The 21,824-nt window shown below is 38.5% G+C and overlaps 1 protein-coding gene across 2 annotated transcripts; it reads right to left on the reverse strand.

The window, feature by feature from the left end:
• Positions 1 to 2,789: 2,789 nt before the first annotated feature.
• LOC140928243 (cytoplasmic dynein 1 light intermediate chain 2-like) lies at positions 2,790 to 17,512 on the reverse strand. Of its 2 annotated transcripts, XM_073377966.1 has the most exons (12): positions 17,434 to 17,512; positions 17,274 to 17,347; positions 17,076 to 17,195; positions 16,744 to 16,974; positions 15,191 to 15,345; positions 12,762 to 12,855; positions 11,784 to 11,919; positions 10,159 to 10,270; positions 10,002 to 10,061; positions 8,157 to 8,213; positions 7,270 to 7,365; positions 2,790 to 6,504 (listed from the first exon to the last, which is right to left on the reverse strand). In XM_073377966.1, the coding sequence occupies exons 1-12, from the start codon at positions 17,490 to 17,492 to the stop codon at positions 6,280 to 6,282; spliced, it is 1,419 nt and encodes a 472-aa protein (XP_073234067.1). In that variant the 5' UTR covers positions 17,493 to 17,512; the 3' UTR covers positions 2,790 to 6,279. The 2 variants fall into 2 exon arrangements, with proteins under 2 accessions (XP_073234067.1, XP_073234068.1); XM_073377967.1 differs by lacking the exon at positions 17,076 to 17,195.
• Positions 17,513 to 21,824: the final 4,312 nt, after the last annotated feature.

Raw genomic sequence — 21,824 nt, forward strand, 5'->3', positions numbered from 1 at the left:
TTAAAAGTATAGTTTCCCCCTATTTTTGGCTTGTTCTTTATTCGATTCAATGAATCTTAAGCTTTCATTACTGGTAAGAATTTCTGAGTTCGCGTATAGTAATTCAGTATTTTTCCTTTTGTTAAAATTTGTTCTAAATCGTACAGCTGTATTAAAATTCCCATTAAAAAAATATACGCATGGTAATCGAAAGTATATAATCACTTGTTACTTCTTCATTTCATCGTCAAGTTAACTTAGTTTTCTAAGTTAGTTTTCTAAAACATCGTAATATAAAAAAGCTAACATTAAAGCGTTAACCCTGACCCTGACCCCTAACCCTGACCCTAGCCCTAACCCTAACCCTAACCCTAAACCCAAACCCAAACCCTAACCCTAACCCCAACCCTAACCCTAACCCTAGGGTTAGGGTTAGGGTTAGGGTTAGGGTTAGGGTTAGGGTTAGGGTTAGGGTTAGGGTTAGGGTTAGGGTTAGGGTTAGGGTTAGGGTTAGGGTTAGGGTTAGGGTTAGGGTTAGGGTTAGGGTTAGGGTTAGGGTTAGGGTTAGGGTTAGGGTTAGGGTTAGGGTTAGGGTTAGGGTTAGGGTTAGGGTTAGGGTTAGGGTTAGGGTTAGGGTTAGGGTTAGGGTTAGGGTTAGGGTTAGGGTCTTAAACCCAACCCGAAGTTATTTCTTAAAAATGTTGGGTTGTGTTTCGTAAAAGTTTATTTCTTTTGGATATATTTATATCCTGGACGTGAGGTAGTTGTTTATTAGAGTGCTCTATTTTCCTTGCAGAACTTTACTGTTATCTGTTAAGGAGAAAAGGGCTGAGTACAGTGCAAACAATACGAGCTCATCACTGTTACAAAGGCATTTTGGGGTCGTGATGATCACGTTACGTGTCCCAAGATTCCTGGAGGGCTCACATCAGACAGACTATGGGAGGGGATAGCAGAAAACACCCTTAAAAAAGTCAATGGACAATTAAAAAACCAGCAAGCCTGCGAGGTGGTAACCTCTCACATTTTCGTCGATGACGACACTTGCGACAACGTTTACAAGTATCGGTATTTCGGAAGAGTGCATTCCGGATGAGGCAAACGCCGTGGACTTGCAGAAAGACAGTAGCAAACGCAGACGACGACGAAAGAAGAGATCAACAAAAGAGAAGCGGTCCTCGAAAGAATAAATATCAACAGGCTGTATAATGAAATAAAGAATGAACCAACATTGAGACACCGTGTGAATTGGCGAGCGATTAGTTCGATTAAGGAGAGTATGTGATCATGTGCTGGTGTTAGGGGGAGATATTATAGCAAACTGGCCAATCTCCTCCCTCTCCACGTAGTTTTCATTTTGTTTCTGAACGGTCTGTAAAATATTTTCGGGAGTTTAATTAATAAACCAGAATATCCGTCTGATAGGTTTGCCTCTAGTTTCTTTGGTTGATACGTTTTGGGTTACAGTAAAAGAAGAGCAACTTTAATTCAACTGTAGACGTTGTAAATGCCAGCAATTTAGAAAATAGCTCAGAGCTCACGTTCCGCCTGGATCAACTCCCTTTCAGGTCTACTGATATTGTTCAAAAATTTCAATTTTCCTCATCTTATTTCTCAAAACAAAATAGACTTATAACGATAAAGTTGCGTGCTGTCCTCTGCGGCAGCTGCCTATACGCGTGTATAAATACACGGAAATTTAAGGGCTTCGATTCCAGACAAATTACATCATTGCCAGATATCGAAAGTGATTTACATGGCACGTCATTTCAATCACCGTCTAAAATAAATCGCATGCTCATCACAAGATCATTTGCATACAGTGAAAGTTTACAACACTCAACCATCGCAATTTTGCTCATTAAGATTCTTATTTTTTGTTTGACCACTCAGTAGTGTTCACTTGTTCCAAAGTAATCAACGCTTTCAAGCGATAGAATTCGTGGGCCGACACGTTTCAGAAAAAGCTCCAAATTTAATCTTTCCTAAGCTTTCTTCGCAAAACATGCGTGTCTTCGATCACGCAGCGATTCTTAGTCCCAGTTTCCACCGTCTCCGCAAGGAACGCCAGGCACAATAACCGCCCTTTTGTGTCCTAAATACAACCAAAAATTCCGGGGGGTACTTCCAGAAAAATTGGGTGGGGGTGTGCGGCACGCTTTCCTAAACCCTTACCCCGTTTCAGACTATTTCTGTGATTTTTCCCTACCCTATTTCAGACCTGATCAAAAATTTGATACCCTATTTCAGACCAGAAGGCCTGGCGCCCGGCGCGTGACTGGAGCACGTGACAAGCTGTTACGGCACGAACACGGTAGTTGGCGTAAACATTAAAGGGGAAATGGTCTTATCGCCAAATGATGAAGAAGTAACTAATTCTTCTAAAAAGCAACCCAATTCAAAACTAGAGTGCACAAACCATACCCTATTTCAGACCAAAATGGTTGAAATTGATACCCTATTTCAGACTAAAACGGTTAAAAAACATACCGTTTGGCGCGGCACATACCTGTTTAGCCTATATAAGGGACTACCCCTCCCCCCGGGGCGAAAAACGCGTTGCAGATTATGAGTCTCGCTGCTTACGCAAGCGAGACTAATCAGGCGTTTTTTGACCATAAAAATGCCCATTTTAAGAAGTGAGATAATCGAAAAAAAATATCTAGTAAACACCTCTTTGGTAGAACTTTCATTTGCAAAATGAAATTCCAATTTCTTGTGTCGCTTGTGACTTTGTTCAGTTTGGACCAGAGGAGAGAAGCGGGTTAAGGGTTCAAAGAGTTACAAGATTTATAAATCGAAACAGTGAAAACATTTCAAGGGGTTTATTAGTCAGTTTCCAGGTTTCTGTTATAGTTACATTTGACAGATTTAAACACTATACATAGAATTACAATAAATAGTCTACTTCTACAATCGCTCAACAGTTATATAATAGCATTCAATAATCCAATACTATTGCCGATTTCTGTCGCGGACAGTCTACTATCTATATTTGTCAACGGGTACACAAATTGTTAGAGTTTATAGACATAATTGACACGTTGAAAAATGTGCCAAGTCACAAGGCGCGCTTCCTCCTCACAACGACCCCTAAAATAACAGAAGTTAGGCCTGGTTCGCACGACGACGAAAATTGGAGTTGGGCGTTAGGAAAAATAATTGAAAATTTTGTGATCACCCTTTTTTCGTTTTTGCAATCTTGTTCGCACCTGAGACGCGAAAACGTTCGTATGACCAGAAACGTAAATTAAAGCAACTTTAATTGGTGATGTTCGCGAAATAACATGACCCGACAAAGGATAGCTGTCAAGCAACAAAGGATTTTGTCGTGTGACAAAAAATTGTGGGCCTTTAAATATTCTTGACATATTCTCTGGTTATAGTTGAAAAAAAAAACCGTTTGCAATAGAAATGGCTTCCTGTTCACAGAGTTTTTTTTTGCACAAAAAACAAAATTTTGCGAAGTGCGAACAGGGCCTTATATTAGAGAACATGTCTACGCTTCACAGAGCATATTTAGGGGCCGACAAGCAGACTTTTGAGGGGGGGGGGGGGGGCGGTGATTTCAGAAATATTCTGCAGACTGATTCCGAGGAGAAAAAAAATTGTTGCAATGAAAATAATACCTGGCGAAAAAAATTACCTATACTGAAAAATATCGTTCATCGTGTATAATGCTGGAAAAAACCTCACACCGTTGTATGTCAGGAAAAGGAATTATATAAACTTACACAAGACAAATCACCTTTACCCCCACCTCAGAAAAGTCAAATGGTTGGCCTCTTAAGAAGCTAGAACTGAAAAACTGATAAGGCGTCCTAAGCGATATTTTAGGAAGTAGAACGTTACTGTTTCTCCACGTGTAATCACGCAAACCTTAATTTTTTACCCCTTTTAAGCAAATGTCACGCACAGCAACAGTTTTTGTTTTTGTAAATAACCTAGTAGACAATTTTCGAACATGACCACAGAAAAATCTGAGTGGCAGTGACAAAAGGATTCGTGTTGGTCCGTTGGTCAGTTCTTTTACCGCACGTAGAAAGGCCAGGTTAAGATTTAGTACGTTTTTAGTTTGTCTCGTTTAAACAAGTATCTACAGCTTCAGAATAAAAAAAATTTATACTGCGTCGTCAAAGTAGTTTTCTTTCAGTTTTATCAGAACTCTAAAATATTTAATCCTTGAAACTTTCACTTATTTTTAAATAATGATACATTCAAGAAATTAGGACACTTAGAATGCTTTTCTCTTCATTCCGGTAAAAACAAAATAGGCAGACACAAAATTTCTATACAGTCTGTCATGTTTATCACTTAGTTGGCAGTTAATTTTTTTTTTTTTTGATTAAACGTGAGTCCCTAAAATCTTTTGACATGTTAACCACGTTACAATGAATGAGATGGGAGATCATGCTTCAAGAACCGCCTCAAAAACTGATCATCAGTACAGCTTACACTTAACTGATCTTGCACGTGATTAGATGTTCCTCTTGCTAGTCGGACCATTCGCCATTAGCACATATCCCATAATACACCTTGTTCGATAACCTTTGTTTTCAATTTCTCCTGGGTATTAAAGTCGTCCCACGGAAAACTGAAGACATTGGAGAAATTTAGAGTCATGTTTACGGCGAAAGGCAAACGGTAGACTCAAGAGTTGAAAATTTCTCAAAATATAATGAGCAGATAAAAACACTCTGAAACCATTCTTATGGATGAAAATAACGTGAAACTACTGATTTTTTTCTTCTACAAGTATAGAACAGCTAATACCAATAAAGGGAAAACTTTGTCACATGGCACAAATACTCGTTTGCCGTAAATGTCCATTATGGGAGATATTCCAGTGGCGAATACAAAGAAAAAAAGTTCAAAACATCGTCCAAGAGATAAGGTGTGATACCTTTCAGTAAAGGTAAGCTTTACACTGTCAAGATAATCCTACTGAAGCGAAACTTTTTTCTGTATTTGTTTATAACAAAAGCACCAATGTTCGATAATTTACAGCACAATTTTACCAGGCAAACGGGGTTAGTGTGTAAATGGCACTACCGTTGCTGTTAAACCTTTTAAAAAAATCTCTGAACTCCATACATTTCCTTAAAGAATTAGTTGGGAGAATTTGATAACTGATCAGAGCATTTTCCTGTGGGTGATCATTTTATTAATTCTCGTAACCGTTTCTATTGATTATGCATTGATATCGTTAGGAGAAAATTGAAGTTGATCACTCTTGGGAATTAAGGGTTAGCTCCATACGCGACTTATGTATCAAGCACCCAGCTCTCTTCAATCAACTTGCTTCACTCGCCCAGAAGCTGACGGTTTTTCGCCACACAACTGAAGCCTTTTTCGCCGACAATACAAAGCATCTTGTTTCCTTTACTGCGCTTTTCACAAACATGCGAATTCTGAAGTTCAAAAGCCAACTGACGATTGCGTTTTTCGCTGCCGTCAATCATCTTAACAGACCTCTTAGGAAACAAAACTTTACTCAGTAACGGGTTCAAAAGGTCAAGGTTTGTGATTTGTGATTGGTGGATTTCGATCCGTTTTGTGTGTTTCTGTGTTTCCAGGTTCGTTGCTTGTGATCGTAATTATGACTGACGGCAGCGAAAAACGCAATTGTGAAGGCGCCTTTTGAACTTTAGAGTTCGCATGTTTGTGAAAAGCGCAGTAACTAAAACACTGATATGTGTCACGCCTTTTAATGGAACGGAAGATGTTAGGACCTCGCTAAGCTACTACTATAATTTGCAGTCTGTCTACTTTGAATTGCAACATTGCGAACACATCTTTTGTTAAAAAGTGACCAAAATGATAAACCTGTTTCAGAGGCAAACTTTGCGTCATAGAGTATTATGACAAAAGAACGTTTTCTTTCGTCAAGGAAGCTCACTTTCTTAAGCAACATTCTTTCTCTTGCGGTAAAACAAGAAAACATACGCGTCAACAACAATGTTCCAACAGTAATGTTTTAATAGTTTAAGCAAGTCGCAACAACGGACCATATCTCATCTGTCACACTTAACTCTCGTCCATTAAAGCAGTAAATGTTTGGTTTGAAGCTACTTTTACCTTCTATTGAAATATCCTATCATCAGTTTCATCTCTAAGAAATAATCCCCCTTACCTTCCTGTGGAATACATTTGGTTCTTGTTCTCTTCTTTAATATATCTGGACCAAATTAAAATAGCCTAGCTTTGTACAAAATAAATTCCACAGACGCCGGAAGGCTAAGTCCGTGATTGACAGTTCGTATATCTACTATGAGCTTATAATAAAGCATTCTAAACCTTCTAAGATGACTCTGATGAATCGCTGGCTGCTGGATTGTTTTGTGTGACTATTTTCTTGGCTCTGTTCATTCGATCCAACTCAGCCGCCGCATCGCTTCTGACAGCAGTACCGCCTCTCCCCGGGCCCCCTCCAGCACCACTCTTTTTGTTAAGGAGCGAGTTGAAAAAGTTGGCCAAAACTCCTTCACTTGCGGCTCCACCCGGGCCTGGTTTACCGCCTTCAACCTACAGATACAAGAATACAGAGCACACATTAAAACCACTGGCGCATCCAGGGGGAGGGGCCGGGAAGGCCCGCTTCCCTTATTTTTAGACCAAACTGAGGCCTGAAGGGCGGAAAAAATTTTTTGGGAGACCAGCCCCCCACCCCCTTATCTCAAAGTCTGGATCCGGCACTCAAAACAGGTATGTTTGGATTAGTAAACTGAAGGTCATACATGTAATGAGCTACGTTCGACTCCTGTTGGGAGAACTTGGCGTTTTCCTTTCAAGCCACCTGTGTCATGTCACTGTCTGGTTCAAAATTGACCATCACACTTCTGTCGCAATAATGTTTATAAAACCCCATCTGATGTTGCGCAAGGAAAGTTGACGGAGTTTTAACAGGGTTCTCGTTTCCAAAACAAAATTAATTCTACTACAATGACGATCTTTAAGATTTATAAGATAAAGGAGAATTTTCGACCAGTTTTCCAGTTGTAGCACCCAACACAAAAGCGAGTACTATTAAAGAAACGTAAATGCGTCGTTCTTCACACTTACCTAAAACGTTTTCAAATTAATTTTGCATGGTAAAAGGAGTCAACTTTTAAAGGAAACGTGGGACTGCATCGTGGGGAAGCTGGTAGATCTGATTCGCTCTGTCACCAAGGACTGGCGATGGAAATGAGGATAAGCAATTCCCCCAACCACTCAAAAATGTAGTCACGAAACAAAATGTGTCGAGAAAATAGTATAAGTTAAAAAAGGCTAAAGTAAATGCTCTTTTACCTTTGGTCCTCTTTGAACAGGGGACATTCCTGCTGAAGGTCTTCTGTCTGTACTTCTCCCACTGGGGCTTATAGGGGCACGTGGCTTGGTGATATCCTGATATAGAAATAAAAGAGTATGAAGCTTTTGTCCAATAGTCCCGCCAGAAGCGGCAAGTTCTCTTGACCAGATAATAAGCCCTCATTGACCAAGTGGATCATACGTTTCTGGGGAACTGCCAACCCACCCGCTGACCCCTCCCCTAACCAACATTTTGCCCTAAGTGAGAAGTAATGTTGGCTTAGGGGAGGGGTAGGTGGGCAGGTTCCTAGAAACGTATAACGATTCCCAATGGCTGGAAATTAGTCTCCCTTGCAGACGTTTTTAGTGTTGTCACGCAACGACACGGCTGTAAGAGAGACTAGCTGGGTATTGGCCTCGTTCTCATCTGCACTTTTGTTGACCTCGAATTAGACTCGGTCCATAAAAATACAAAGCTGAACTTGGGCAATATCCAGCCATATTAACCAAACGCTCTGTCAATAACGGATATTTTACAAATCGACCACAATTTTCTATCGTATGTACTCTCATTGACCATAGAAATGACGTCAAAATGTTCACAATTCAGGAGGAACGTCCGAACCATGAGCAGGAGGCGGGTGGCTCCAATTCGTCGACCATTTCCGTCGTAGTTTCTCTGAAAACCGCATGCGTGAGAAGTAGAAAAACAAATTGCAACACCATTACGTCCTTCTCTTATCAAACATAGCTCTCAAGGAACCAGCGCTTGAGAAATCACTCAGTTATAATTGTAAAAATAAATATATTATAACGTTACACACAGTAACTGAGCAAGAATTAAAATCAGAATCGAGTAACAGAAACAGGTGACATGAGTGACTTACTGGTTGTTGCCTTGCTATTCCAGATGATACTGTGGCAGGCATCTTTTGTAGCAGTTGCTATAGATACAACACAAGTAACAAGTCAGAGAACATTGTCCGATTTAAACTCTGCCCACTACATTCGGCTCTTTCTGAACGGACACCTGTATAAGACAGACTCCTCGGTAACGTTGGTTCCTGCCTTTCTTTACTCCCTTTATTTAACTCTGTAAGACGGACATCACTCCTAGGCGGACACTTCGGGCGCTTTCCATTCGACAAAAATTTCGGTTTGAGATTTTGGACATTTCACATGCCCAATCACAGTTAGTCCCCACTACTATTAATGGCCCAATGGAACGGTACATTCCGGTTGCACAGACCCGACCCAAGCCACCGCGCGTTTGGTCATTGTTCTTGTAAGCAGGCTAGGAAAGAGCAGTAGTGGGGACAGAATTTTGTCAAATGGAAAGAGACATTTCGGTCTGACCGACCGAAATGGACAACAATATTCATTCCCGAATATTCCCATCGGACCAAACCGAAATGGTCTGTTCCATTTGATGTACCAAACAAAATTTCTGGAATTTTGGGTTGAATGGAAAGCGCCCTTTGTGCCGGTTCCAGAGGTGTTCGTCTTAGAGAGAGTTGACAGCATTTCAATATGGCAGCATTCTAACAGAGTAATTCAAAGAGTACAGGATAATAGTACAAGGAAGGAGTGTCCCAAAATGATTTTTTCTGTTGCCAATTAACCCCACAAGAGAAAATAAAGCATTGCAAAAGAGATTAGCCAAGCATGATTTTGATAACGATGACATTTGAAAAGAAAACAAATCTGTTGGAAGCAATGGTCTTTAACGAACTTTAAGTCTCCAGGATCATGTGACATTGGACAGGTTACAATACAGCTTTTGACCTCGCCCCTCAAAATAGAGTAAATCTGCAATAATTTAACATGTATGTGATTTTGCTCTAAACATGGTTTTAATATTTTGGAAACAAACCACAAAGCTTATGCTCTAGTGAGGACAGTCGTGACATAAGCATCAGCATAAGAATAAGAAGAACACAGGCATGGTTTTGATATCCTCACAACTGTTCTCGCCTGCTCATGACCTTCTTATATTCATGCTTATGTTAATGCTTGCATTGCTATTATAGTGAGGAGCATGTTTTGTTTATACTTATGCTTATATCCAAACATTGACAAACCACCAAATCAATTCAGGTTTCTGGGAAACTGACCACCTACCCCTCCCCTAAGCCAACATTTTGCCCTAGCCATAACCCTAACCAGTGGTTTGTCAATGTTTGGATATAAGCATAAGTATTGATCCAAACCACCCTTATACCCAAACTGGAGTTTGATTACCTATTCACCCCAGCTCCTAACATTAATCATGTTGATCATGTTGTTGCCACTTAATGATATTTCTTGAATCTGATTGGCTGAGAACAATATATAATAAAACAACCAATCAGGTGCTGTAACTCATGGCAACCTTAGCGTGGCTAAAGATTGGGTTCTGGTATGAATGGGCAGTTTCTAGGCAAGATTGGGGGTTGCCGTTATAAACAGTTTCCACTAATTTTCACTGGTAATTTTTTTCATGTATATTATTAAAATAATGCTAATCATATGACTCTTCTCATTCAATTTGGAATTTGTTTGCACTTGTGTATTTTTCAAAAAGCTTCAACAGGTTCATGCAATTTTGATATCATTTTGAAAAATAAACACTCATCCAAAGAATGTGTTGATTTCAACTGAGAGCAAATAAAAAACTGGCTACTAATAATTTTTACCGATACAAAGTATTACACATTCTAACAACCTAAATACCCTATGACGAAAAAACCAACCTGTTGTTTTGCCAAAAACGTTTGTTCATCCTCAGCAATAATTTCTTTGTCTTGTATGGGCTGCATAGGGAAAAACATCACAATGTTAAGACACACCATGATACACAATTTTTTGTATTAGACAATGAACAATTTACATTAAATCACATGATTGTACCTTTCTCAGCTGTGGTTTAACAATATGATCATCAAATGCATCCTCTGGCAAAATAACTTTTAAATGCTCACTCAGGATGTTAATTTTCTTCACAGAATCCCAGCCTGCTGGACTGTAAAGTAATCAATAAAATGCATTCAAAAGACACAAAGGATAATAGACCAGTCCCCAGTTCTTCAATGTTGGATAGTCCTATCCACTGGATAATAGCTATCCAGCTGATAAGTATATCTACTAAAACTACTAAATTACACTATCCACTGGGTAGAGATTTATCCAGTGGATAGATTTATCCACTTTTCAGACAACTCGGCCCAACAAAACTTGCGAAGCAAAACTGTTCAGGTACCGTAAAATTCCGAAAATAAACCCCTCCATATATAAGACCCTCCAAATATAAGCCCCCCAATCTGGTAACCAAAAAAACCCTCCGTTAAATCTCGCCTCCAAATATAAGCCCCCACTTGTACTTGGAAAATTGTCCTCAAATACAAAGTAAAACAAAGCAAAAAAGGTAAATTTACTTCCAACTATAAAGCTGGCCCAATCAAATTTGGAACACAAATTTTCCTCCATAGATAAGCCCCACTGAATATAAGCCCCTCAAAAACGGCCTTTGAAAAATAAAAGCCCCGGGGCTTATATTTGGAAGTTTACGGTATTATTAGTTTGACTGGGCTGATATGTACAAGCACATCAATGAACAGAGTACCTTTACAGGAAGTGACTCTGTTTGGACATGCAATGATGGTTTTAAGTCCTTATGAATAACAACTCATGTACAAGGCAGTGTCTCAGTGAAAGATGGTTTATCAAATCCATATTGTGCTAATTAATATTTGTTTCAAGTGCTTTCTAATGAAAGACAAGCTTGAATTCCACCCCGTTGTAAATAAACAATGCTCTTATTTGGCTGGCGATGTTTTTGTGTCTTCGAAGATTTTTTTACATTGGCATACAAGTCGCCTGGGTAACAAAATTGCTGTATACAGATCACACTTTGAATTGGAATCCACTCAGTTTTATTACCACAAACTAATTACTTCACTTTTGAAAATGATATTGGATATATTGGATATGTTACAGGTACAGGTCAATATTATATTCAGGTTAAAATTTGTTAACCTAGTTTGATTCTCAATATCCATTGTCTCCTAGCCCAAATTCATGAAAAATTATGGCCAGGGGACAAAGGCAATAGAGAATCAACCAGGGTTAAAAAATTTTAAGCCTTAATTTTATTTTCACCTGTAGTGGATACACTAAAACATTAAATTGTCCTATTGTAACTTTAATACAACTGTAATTAAACAACCAGCACGTTACTCTGACCATTAAGAGGCCGGCTATTCAGTGCACTAGAAAATTCGGATCATTGTACGTTTTTGGCAAACTCCCCACCTACCCCTCCCCTAAGCAAAACACATCCTTCTCACTTAGAGCAAAATTTTGGCTTAGGGGAGGGGTAGGTGGGCAGTTTACTCGAAACGTATAATGATCGGAAAATTCTAGGTGCAATTGAATAAAAGCATTCATTCAGCTTGAATGAACCTGTACTGCCATGCACATTATTAAAAGTTGAGTACAAGAACTAAATAGGTATACACAATTTAGGAATAACTCACATAAATACAGATTCCTTGTCAACAACCAGAGCGGGACTATTGAATGGCAGGCCATAAATTCGATGAACTAAATATTTGTACAATAAGCTGCAGTTTTTATTTTCTTTCACAGATGTGTAAAACAAGGAGGCACCATCTAATATGAATCAAGGAAGCAATACAAGAGGAATGTACATGAAGCCTTATGGTAAATACACAAAACTTAACAATGTAAATAGCAAACACAAGGATATAGCATGTATTATTAAGAAACATTAACCTCCCCACCCCACCCCTCGCTCAGCATATATCTACCACCACAATATACCTTCAGAGCTTTTACAACACATTTTAATTTGTAAGATTCAATCAGTACTAAATGCTTTGTTGTGGTTCAAATTTCATCCTTGATTAAATTTAAATGTTATGAAAAATAAGATTTAAACTAAGGATAGAATACACATATTTGAACCTTTCATTCCTAAAAGCTAGACACTGCCATACAAAAACATGAAAAAAGGAAAACTGCCCAACCTCCAAATAAATCAACCACCTCTTGTAAGCAACAAGACTATCTAAAATACTCTAAATTTCCCAATCAAAGCCCTATAGTTAGAACCTCTCATAAACATCCACCTCTCATAAATGACGGCAGCCAGTTTTTGGCTTGATTTTATAGTTTTCCACTGTTTTCAACTGTTTGCAAGCAACCACTTAATGCATGGTGTAGATGTGATCCCTTCGTTCACTTCTATGTTCTACTCTACTCACAGTATACCTATCAAAAAACTTTCAATGACAACGTCATGGAACTACACATAAGACGTCACTTAGAAACTGCATACAATAAATTCCCTGCTAAAAATTATTAGTATGTCTCAGAAGAGACCATCTGCAGGTCTACTCTTGTAAGCAACCACTAAATCTTTGCATTTTGGTTGGGTTACGGGACGTTTGACTGTAATTAACTAAACAAAGCTAAGATAAATGTGAGGATACATTTCAAGCAGTGCCTTCGTACATGCTGTTGAATAAAATCAAAGTGCTCCTCCCTGTAATCTCTGTCCTTTTCAAGTGCCGACATGCAGTCTGTCTGAAATACCACAACATCAACAGAACTGTTATTATGAAATGACAAAGATTGATGCAATACTGTGCTCACATCAGGCAGGGTTTTCAATAAGGTTCTAAGTAGGTGGCAAAAGCTTTAGAGTATGAGGAGAAGGAAAAAAACTCACACCACAGGCGCAACTTGCAAGCGCCAACAGCAAGAGTTACTTGGGAGAAAAAAATTGAAATCTGGGCCTTTTAGAGTGCGTTTCCAGCATTCTGGAGCAAAAATCCAGTGTTTGAACAGAACACAGAGATCATTAAATTTTGGAATTTTTGGGTCCTTTTTTCTAACGAAAAGCAGGCAGCAAGTTCATGTAAAATAGCTAGCAAATTTCACTGGCTGCAAGCTCTCACTGAGAGCCCCTGATCAGGGTAAAATTATACAGCTACTTAGCTTGGTTAGGAAAGTAAATCGGATGGGGCTTAAATATAGCCATTTCCAGTCATCTGGGATAAGCAGATTTCCCTGCCAGGTTGCCTGATGGCAACTAGAGCCCTGAAGGAAGTTCCCTAAAGAAATATTTTATTTTTATGGCCATAACAAAATTATGTGACTAATCATGAATATAACAAAATTCTCAAATCTGATTGGCTATCAACTGTCCTGATTGCAGCACTAATAGGACAGTAAGCGCCATCACATACATGCACTTGAATGGTTTTTTTCACTGCCAGGTATAAAACTCTCAGAATTTCTTTAAAAATCCTAAGATATCACAAATTTTGTCACAGCTATCATCAATAGGTAACAGAACTTCATGTTGTCCAATTCAGTCTGTAATCATACTCGTGATTAAACAAAGCAGACTTCCATTACATAGTCTTCAGATTTTGCTTATCACTGGTATGATTACAGAACAAACAGGACTCCACTTAGCCTGCGAACAGCACACGCATTTCCGGTCGTCACTTCTCTTCCTCTGGAAAATAGCGTCTGCGAACCCGAGTGGCAAAACAATTTCCGTGACGTAAAACATTTTGTGTTGATGTTGGCCAGTCAGATCAAAGGATAGAATACAGCTCAAGTGACTCCTCGCTACCTCGCGCGCTGAAGTCTCTTGGATTTCAGCGAGAGTTACTAAATACGCTTTGGAACGTGAATTTAACGACCATAACAAAGTTTCCTGCATCGTTGAATGCTGACTTCTTTATGAAGCAACAGCTTCTTAAGCTATGTATGTGATGTGGGCCTTTGGTTTCGCTCATTATAAAATATGGTAGCACTTGACATAAACAAAACCTGGACAAAATAATCGCTACAGCAAAAGGAAAGTAACATAGCTTAATGACATCGCACTCAGACTTATTTCAATTTAACCCGTGCTGACAAAAGGTGGTGAATCAATTATACAGACACATCCTTGACTAATAATAATAATAATAATAATAATTCTAGTATCGCCACAACACAATGATCTGAAATATTATAAACCTGGGCCAGACCCAGCGTGAAATGAATAGTTACAGCAGTAAATTGATCATAGTCAGGATGACATTTCAGCTACGACGCTTCGACTCATCTTACAAAAAACTTTGGAAATTAAAACCTTGAAAAGAACATGTATTTAAAGAAGTAATAAGAACAAATTATATATAATGCTTTCGATCTGATCAAAGTTCTGTCTGAACCAAGAAGCAACCATGCATGGGAAATCAATTACCACAAGTCCTAGCTTTCCAAGATAAAGGATATCTACTAAAAAATATCTAAAGCGGCACACGACAAACTATCGAAGAGTTCTCCAAAGCATACTTTCCTGCCAGGAACCAGAAAGGAACAGAAGCAACAAACGGCATGATGCGTCTACTGTCATTAGGACATTTATCGTTTTGAATATGATCAAAACAACTAGGTGTGATAAATCATTGACTCCGTATGCAAATAGATAAAAAATGTCCTCTAATCTTTTCTTCGATATGAATCCTCTTGATGCTTATTTCATCAATCAGTCTCACAATCCTGGCAAATTAATTTTCATGAGCACGTCGTTCTGAGGAAAAAGGGCAGCTATACAAAAGCTGCATCATCCTTTCAATTTCGACTTGTAAACATATCCACTGCACACGATCTTGCGAGAAGTCTCGAGAGTTAGTTCCTTGATTTTAAGAGCTAAACCGTGATTGGCTAAAAAGGTTTTACGTCATGGAAATCGTTTTGCCGCTCGGGTTAGCAGACACTGCTGTTCGAAGGCTAGACTCCACTCAGTCCTATTACCATTATTAAGCGGAGGTATTTAAAGGATAAATTAGATGCTGTCCCTTACAGCTGATCACTGTTAGGGGATAAATGGACAATGACTGTGTATCACACTTACCTTTGTAAGAACAACTACCATAGGAAGACCAAGATTATCTGAAAGAACATTTTCATCAAGTGGTAAAAGAACTTTGTCTTCATCTTTTATCCCAGATCGTCTTCTGTCTTCTACTGTTTCATCTGGTTCAACATACTCCTGAAAGTGCCGCACAACTGTGGTAGAAAAGGAGAAAAATAATTAAGATCACTGAACCAGAAAAAAGACTAACAAATCTTTAGGGGTTTAGTTTCCCACTGTGGCTCACAGTTAACAGAAACAAACTTTACAAATTAAGCATAACAAGTAAGAACCCCCAAAGGCTCGACTCACACCAGCTGACTATTTACAAGCAAAACCAGAGGCCTTAATGTATTCTGGATTTTGTCATTATTCACAGAGTACTTTGGAGAGGATCAGTCAGGAAGGTCAGCGCTTTGTTAAAGCCTATAATTTTGTGTTCAAAAACACTATATATTTACAAAGAGCCATTATTTGATAAACATGATTCATTAGTTGTCTGTTAGCGAACCAATAAATTAACGAACTGTCACACAACGGAACAGAGTTGTCTGTCTTCCTTAAAACACTGCCATCATCAAATTCATTCAAACCTTTTACTACACCAAAATGGCATTTGTTATCTTTTTCATTTCAAAATAGCTGGAAGTAAAAGAGCTGTCCATATACTTTGGCTCAACATCTCTTTGCAGCCAGGAAACACAATGCTCCCCAAAACATTTGCTAATTACATGTACAATTAAAAATCTATAATAATATTTTTATGCATGGTTAAGCCAAAGATGCTGAGAGCTGCCCTTCTAGGACATTACAGACAACAACAAAATGCACTTTAAGTATATGCAGGTTAGAATTAGTAATTCTGAAACTAACTAAAGCAATATAATGCACTTCGCTGACGGGCAGTATCTCAACACCTATATCAATTAAACATGAGATTCGTCATCCCCAACTGTTAAACTCAATTTAAACTCACACATTAACAATGAAAATAGAGGCCACTTTTTTCGAAAAATCGTTATAGATCATATTTTAACCACTTTCGAACGAAAGTAAACAGATATTATTAGCGACGATAATATTTTCACACATTCTTTTCTAACTAAAATATTATCACTCTGCAATCGCATGAGCGTTCTTATTACAATTGAATGTTAGGGACCAAAACTACCCTAAATCAAGCTTTGTTGGGAACGATTATGTTTTCATCTGAAGGAAAACTAATGTTTTCTATTCGAAAAGCTTTTACTTGTCCAAACAAGTATCGAAGGTAAACTCTCTAACACTATAACATCGATCTGGTCACTGAAATTCACTGTCTAAAATAAAACTTGGGACGAATAAACATCGCATGAACTGCGATTTTATATGAGTTTTTAACAAACTGACAACTCCATATATCTGTCAAACAGCTATATAAATAGCAATTTTTAAGAAATCCGACACGCACGCTTGACAATGAAAATATTCTTAACAATGTCTATCACAATAACAAAGTACATGACTTGTACACTGTAATTTTTATAGGCATGAAATTAATCCATTAGACTCACTTCTTTCCTCCATTTCATTCAGTTCTTTCGGCGGTAACTTGAGCGAGTGAATATGCTCTCGAAGAACCTCCGTCCATGAATGAAGAGATTCCATAATTGTCCATGGTCTAGACATATCAACAACTTGTACAACCAAAGTGTTGTTAATGCATTTAGGTGTAAGTGCATATTGCAGAAGATTTTTATGAAGTGGATCACCGTCCAGTATCCAAACACCTAACCGGGTGCTGTCTGAAAAAATAAGGGAAAAAAAGTTGAAAACTCTTTGTAAATAATAAAATTAGTTGCCAATTTAATGCCTCGACGACCGGTTTAAGTTAACGGTTTCATACCATCTCGCTCTTCATCGTGAACGTCAAGATATGTGTATTCAAGTCCATGACCCTTGCTGATTTCGTCTTCTTTTCCTCTAAGCTTTGATATCAGCGTCGTTTTTCCTGATCCATCATACCCTAGAAGAATTGCAAATGGTCGTTTTTAAAAACGAAAATTAAAAATAAACGAAGGCAAAAAGCTAACTGAAAACGAACCTAGTAGAACAATCGACTTGTTCGAGGGAAGTTTTCTGCTTGCAGAACTCGAAACATCACTTAAGATGGACGACCTGCCAAAGAGAAATACCAGTAGAAGATCGTTATTACAGAGGGATAACGCTTAATGTCCATGCACGATCACTTTTAATCTCAGTACCAGAGATCTTTGCCTCCTTCTTCGTCACCGGCCGAACCTCTATCATCTACGTCCGCCATTTTGGTGTTGCTCTGTAAAGTTCCCGTATACTGGGCCGGACTCATACCCAAGGCCCTCGCAATCAGTTAAGAAAATTCTCGAGTCCCGCGGTAAAAACGAAAGTTTTTCTTTTTGTTATTAGTTTTCTTGCCATACTACGAGTGTTTTCTGTAACTGTTTTCTTCAGAAAACACAAGGAGGACACATGAAATTTTTTTGGAACACACAAGATCACACCAGAGCCGAACTATTGCATAGTGAATTCGCCCTTACTTTTAGTATTCCCTTAGAAGTTTTATGGGCCCTTTCATGAAGACCTTTGAAAACGTATCGTCACGTAAATCAATTATTAGAAACTGAAAAAAAAAAGTTGTACATGAGAACCCCGAAATAAAAAATGGAAAAGAGACGAGAAAAACCGTTCATTTTTACAAATGTTCAGTGGCGGATCCAGACCTTCAGATAAGGGGGGAGGGGGGCGGTCATCTAAACCCTGAGATGAGGTCGAGGCCTGGTCTCAAAAAATAAATTTTTTCGGCCCTTCGGGCCTCAGTTTGGTCTAAAAATAAGGGGGGGGGGGCGACCCCCCCAGACCCCTCCCCTGGATCCGCCACTGATGTTGAGGTGCAAATCAGGAGCCTATTACTTGGCTCCTGCGCAAATTTAATTCATTATATTGGGGTTTTCTCATAAAAGGGTTCGTCGGAGGTTTCATCGTTTCATATAACAAATCTGACGTCAAAATTACAGGCTTTTAGTTTCCTTTTTTAATGTTTTTTATTTATCTTACTTACTGGCCGACCCACTTTCACAAAAGAGAAGACGATGGGAGAAAGCAGAGGCACTCGATGGGCGTTGTCTCAACGCTAATCACCTTAATCAAACAGAACGCCGATGAATAGCGAAGGGGACTGAACTGATATATAATGTTATGACGGGGGGTATGTCTGTTTCGGTTGTCAAATATGGCGCGCTTAACTACCTAATGCCCTTCGTTTAGTATGTACAGGCGGGGGTTTCGCCAAATACATGTAAGATGTGATGTCATAGGCATAAAAACCGTTTACACCTGATATTTTCGGTATTGGAGGCGCTGGGACCTTAATTTACACAGATGACATGTTTTTGCGGGAATATTTTTGATGGAGCTGAGAGTAGTAGACTGATATACTCGGGCGGATTTTAGATACAGATAGGGAAACGGCACTTGTAGGAAGTAATTGAGGGTAACAGTCGGCGGTTGTTTTATGCGCCTCAAGGACCCTGTTTTGGTTACATCAATAATTCTTACGTGAGATTTACAATGACCTTATGATAACTTGAGATAAAACACTGTTATCAAGAAAGGATAACATTTTGACAACTTTACAATTACAGTGCGACTACTCGAACCGGGGCACTTGAAAGAAGATTATCCAATCACAACAGGTTTTTTTCTCAAGTTATTTTTTGTTGAAAACAGACCAATAACATTCATAAATTTATGGGCTGTTTCCAGAGAGGTCAGGTAAGTTCAAACGGTTTTAAAGTTTTCATCGGTTGCATAGTTGAACCTTGAATTTTATTGGCTGTTTGCAAAAAAAACTTGACATTCCATTGTTTCCAAAAAAACTTTGTGATTGGATAATCTTCTTCCAAGTGCCCCGGTCCGAGTAGTTGCACTGTAAAAACATTGAAAAAGAAATCTTTTTAATCCGAGCTAGAGATTAAAAGGCAGTAAGACGCTACACTTTATCAGGCATATTTGCCGCTGCAAAATATATCTGTTTTTAGTTATGCCGTGGGACGTGTTTTACTAATCTTCCTGGCATTTGCGTTTTCGAGAATTATTGCTGAGAATTGTCGAAACATTTGGACCTGTATGTGTCAACCAACAGGTTGTCATTTTCACCTTTGCGACAATTAGGTTTCATTTAGGGCAAGAAAGCTTTTTGGTATGACTGTTTGTGTACAAAATTGTTCAAAATTTACTTAGCTGACAGAAAATACGGTGTATCAATAATGTGCCGCTCACAATTCTGAGCACTGGCAGCACTGTAAGCACTTGAGATTCAAAAAGCAATTAATAAAAACATATGGATAAGTCTCAGAAGAACCGTGTTCTCGTGTGGGTCTCGTCAAAAAGAGACAGCCATTAGATTCAGAAAACCATTGCGATCTGTAGCCGGAGCCGCAGATAAACGTCTCAATACGTCAATAGCATTCAAGATAAAGGAAACTGCATGGTGAGTACTTTGTATGAGACCGTAATCGAAGAAAAGTTTAGGAACACAAGGCACCCATTTTGCTAAGCCACAAATGGCGCTACAAAGGGTACAACCAATTCCTTTGTCGAACACCGCCAGTGTCAGATCAGTTCGATCCAATCCGCTTCAAACGCATACATGCTAGGCATACTTTTGGACAGATCTTATAAACATTGAATGTCTCCACGCGGTTTCCATTTTCAGCGACCTCTTAAACTGGACTCTTTAGAGATCCTACCTATTACCTGATTTTACTCAGTCGCTTTACGAAATCTGAGCACCCAATAATAACTAATTCAGGTAAGAAATAACTTACTGAGGAAAAATCTGTTTTTATTTTCTGATTGCTTAGTTCACTGATTAATCTTTCTGCAAGAGAGAATGATCTAGCTCATTTTTTCTTGTCTTTCTGTTAATAAATTTGAAACAGTCAGTCTGATTTTTTACGGAGTGTTTGTTTAAAGAGTTAACTGAGAACATTAAGTGTTCTGTCGCATTTTATTCGGCTACAAAAAGAATAACACCTGAAAAGAGAAAAGGTTTTCGTTTCCGCAGTTTAAATTTATCACTAAATTTATCACTTAATTCTGTTACTACAAAAAGCTTTGCGAAAACCGTTGTAAGAGAAAACGTTTTCATAAAAACACTCGTAAAACTGATACCAAGTACAAGTAGGGTACCCCCAAAACAAGTTATAACAAATTGTTTGCCATGTTCACATAAAATAACAAAGATAACATCGAATATTAGTAACTGGCATTGTCTTTTCCCTTTCTCATTTCAGAAAAGTGAGTCACGTCCCTCCATGTGATGCTATCTCTACTGAGCTATAATAATCAGCCATGCCGGGGGGTATGTGGGGCTGCACTCTGCTTTGAAATATGTTTGCTTGGTTTTTAGTTATGGGACGGTGTTTTACCAGTCTTCATTTGCTACGTTTTGGAGAATTATTGCTGAGAAACACTTGGATCTGTGTCAACGCAAATCCCACTAGAGATGCTTGCTGTCTGCCATTTCACCTTTGGTACAATTAGGTTTCAATTAGGGCAAAGCTTTTGATACGACTGTTTATGTACAAACTTCTTCAAAGTTTACTTAGCTGACAGAAAATACGGTGTATCGATAATGTGCCGATCATAATTCTGAACAGTGGCGGTAATTCAAGCACTTGAGATTCAAAACGTCGTTAAAAAAAACATATGGATAAGTCTCAGAAGAATCGTGGTATTACTGTGGGTCTGGTTAAAAAGAGACTACAGTTCAATTCGGAAAATCATTGCGATCTGAAGGAGCCGCAGATAAACTTCCCAATACGTCAATAGTATTCAAGATAAAGGAAACGGTGAGTACTTTGTAAAAGACCCGCTCATAGAAGAAAAGTTAGGAACGCAAGGCTCTCCGGCTTCTTGGATCAGCGGTTTCAGATTTTGCTTTGAGAGGCGGCCTTTTTGCCAAGCCATAAATGGGTCTACAAAAGATAAAACCAATTCCTTACAGCCGTTTTCGTTCTTTTTTTGCAGAAGACTGCCAGTGTCAGATCAGTTCGATGTAATCCGCTCCAAGCGCATGCTAGGCATACTTTTGGACAGATAGACCTTATAATCAGTGAATGACTCCTCGCGGTTTCCATTTCTAGCGATCTGTAAAACTGGACGCTTTATTACCAGATTTTATTCAATCAGTTTACCAAATTGGCTCAACCAATAATAACTAAAAGGTAAGAAATATCTTACTGAAGAAAAACCTGTCTCTTTTATTTTCTGATTGCTCAGTTGCCTTCAATCTTTCAGTTGATAAATTTGAAACAGTCTTGAAAATATAGGATTGAAAATAGAGTTAACTGAGAACATTAAGTGTCCTGTCTCATTTTATCCTTGGACCTACAGAAAGAACAACACCTGAAAAGAGTAAAAGTTTTCTTTTCCGCAGCCAGGTTAAATTTGTCATTTAATTCTATTACTACAAAAAACTTTGCGAAGACCGTCGTTAGAAAAAACGTTTTCATAAAACACTTGCAAAACTAAAACCAAATACAAGTAGCGAACCACCAAAACAAGTTATAACAAATCGTTCATATAAAATAATAAAGATAACATCGAATCTTTG

This window comes from Porites lutea, chromosome 2, assembly GCF_958299795.1.
Source record: "Porites lutea chromosome 2, jaPorLute2.1, whole genome shotgun sequence".
NCBI lineage: Eukaryota > Metazoa > Cnidaria > Anthozoa > Scleractinia > Poritidae > Porites > Porites lutea.

What these genes read in the sequence shown, in the direction of transcription:
- LOC140928243 (XM_073377966.1), bottom strand. Translation starts at nt 17,492, where the DNA reads ATGGCGGACGTAGATGATAGAGGTTCGGCCGGTGACGAAGAAGGAGGC. An exon ending in CAAGTCGATTGTTCTACTAG is followed by an intron (nt 17,196 to 17,273) that starts GTTCGTTTTCAG and finishes CAATTCTTCTAG; the next exon opens with GGTATGATGGATCAGGAAAA. An exon ending in ACGAAGGCACTGCTTGAAAT is followed by an intron (nt 11,920 to 12,761) that starts GTATCCTCACAT and finishes GATTCATATTAG; the next exon opens with ATGGTGCCTCCTTGTTTTAC.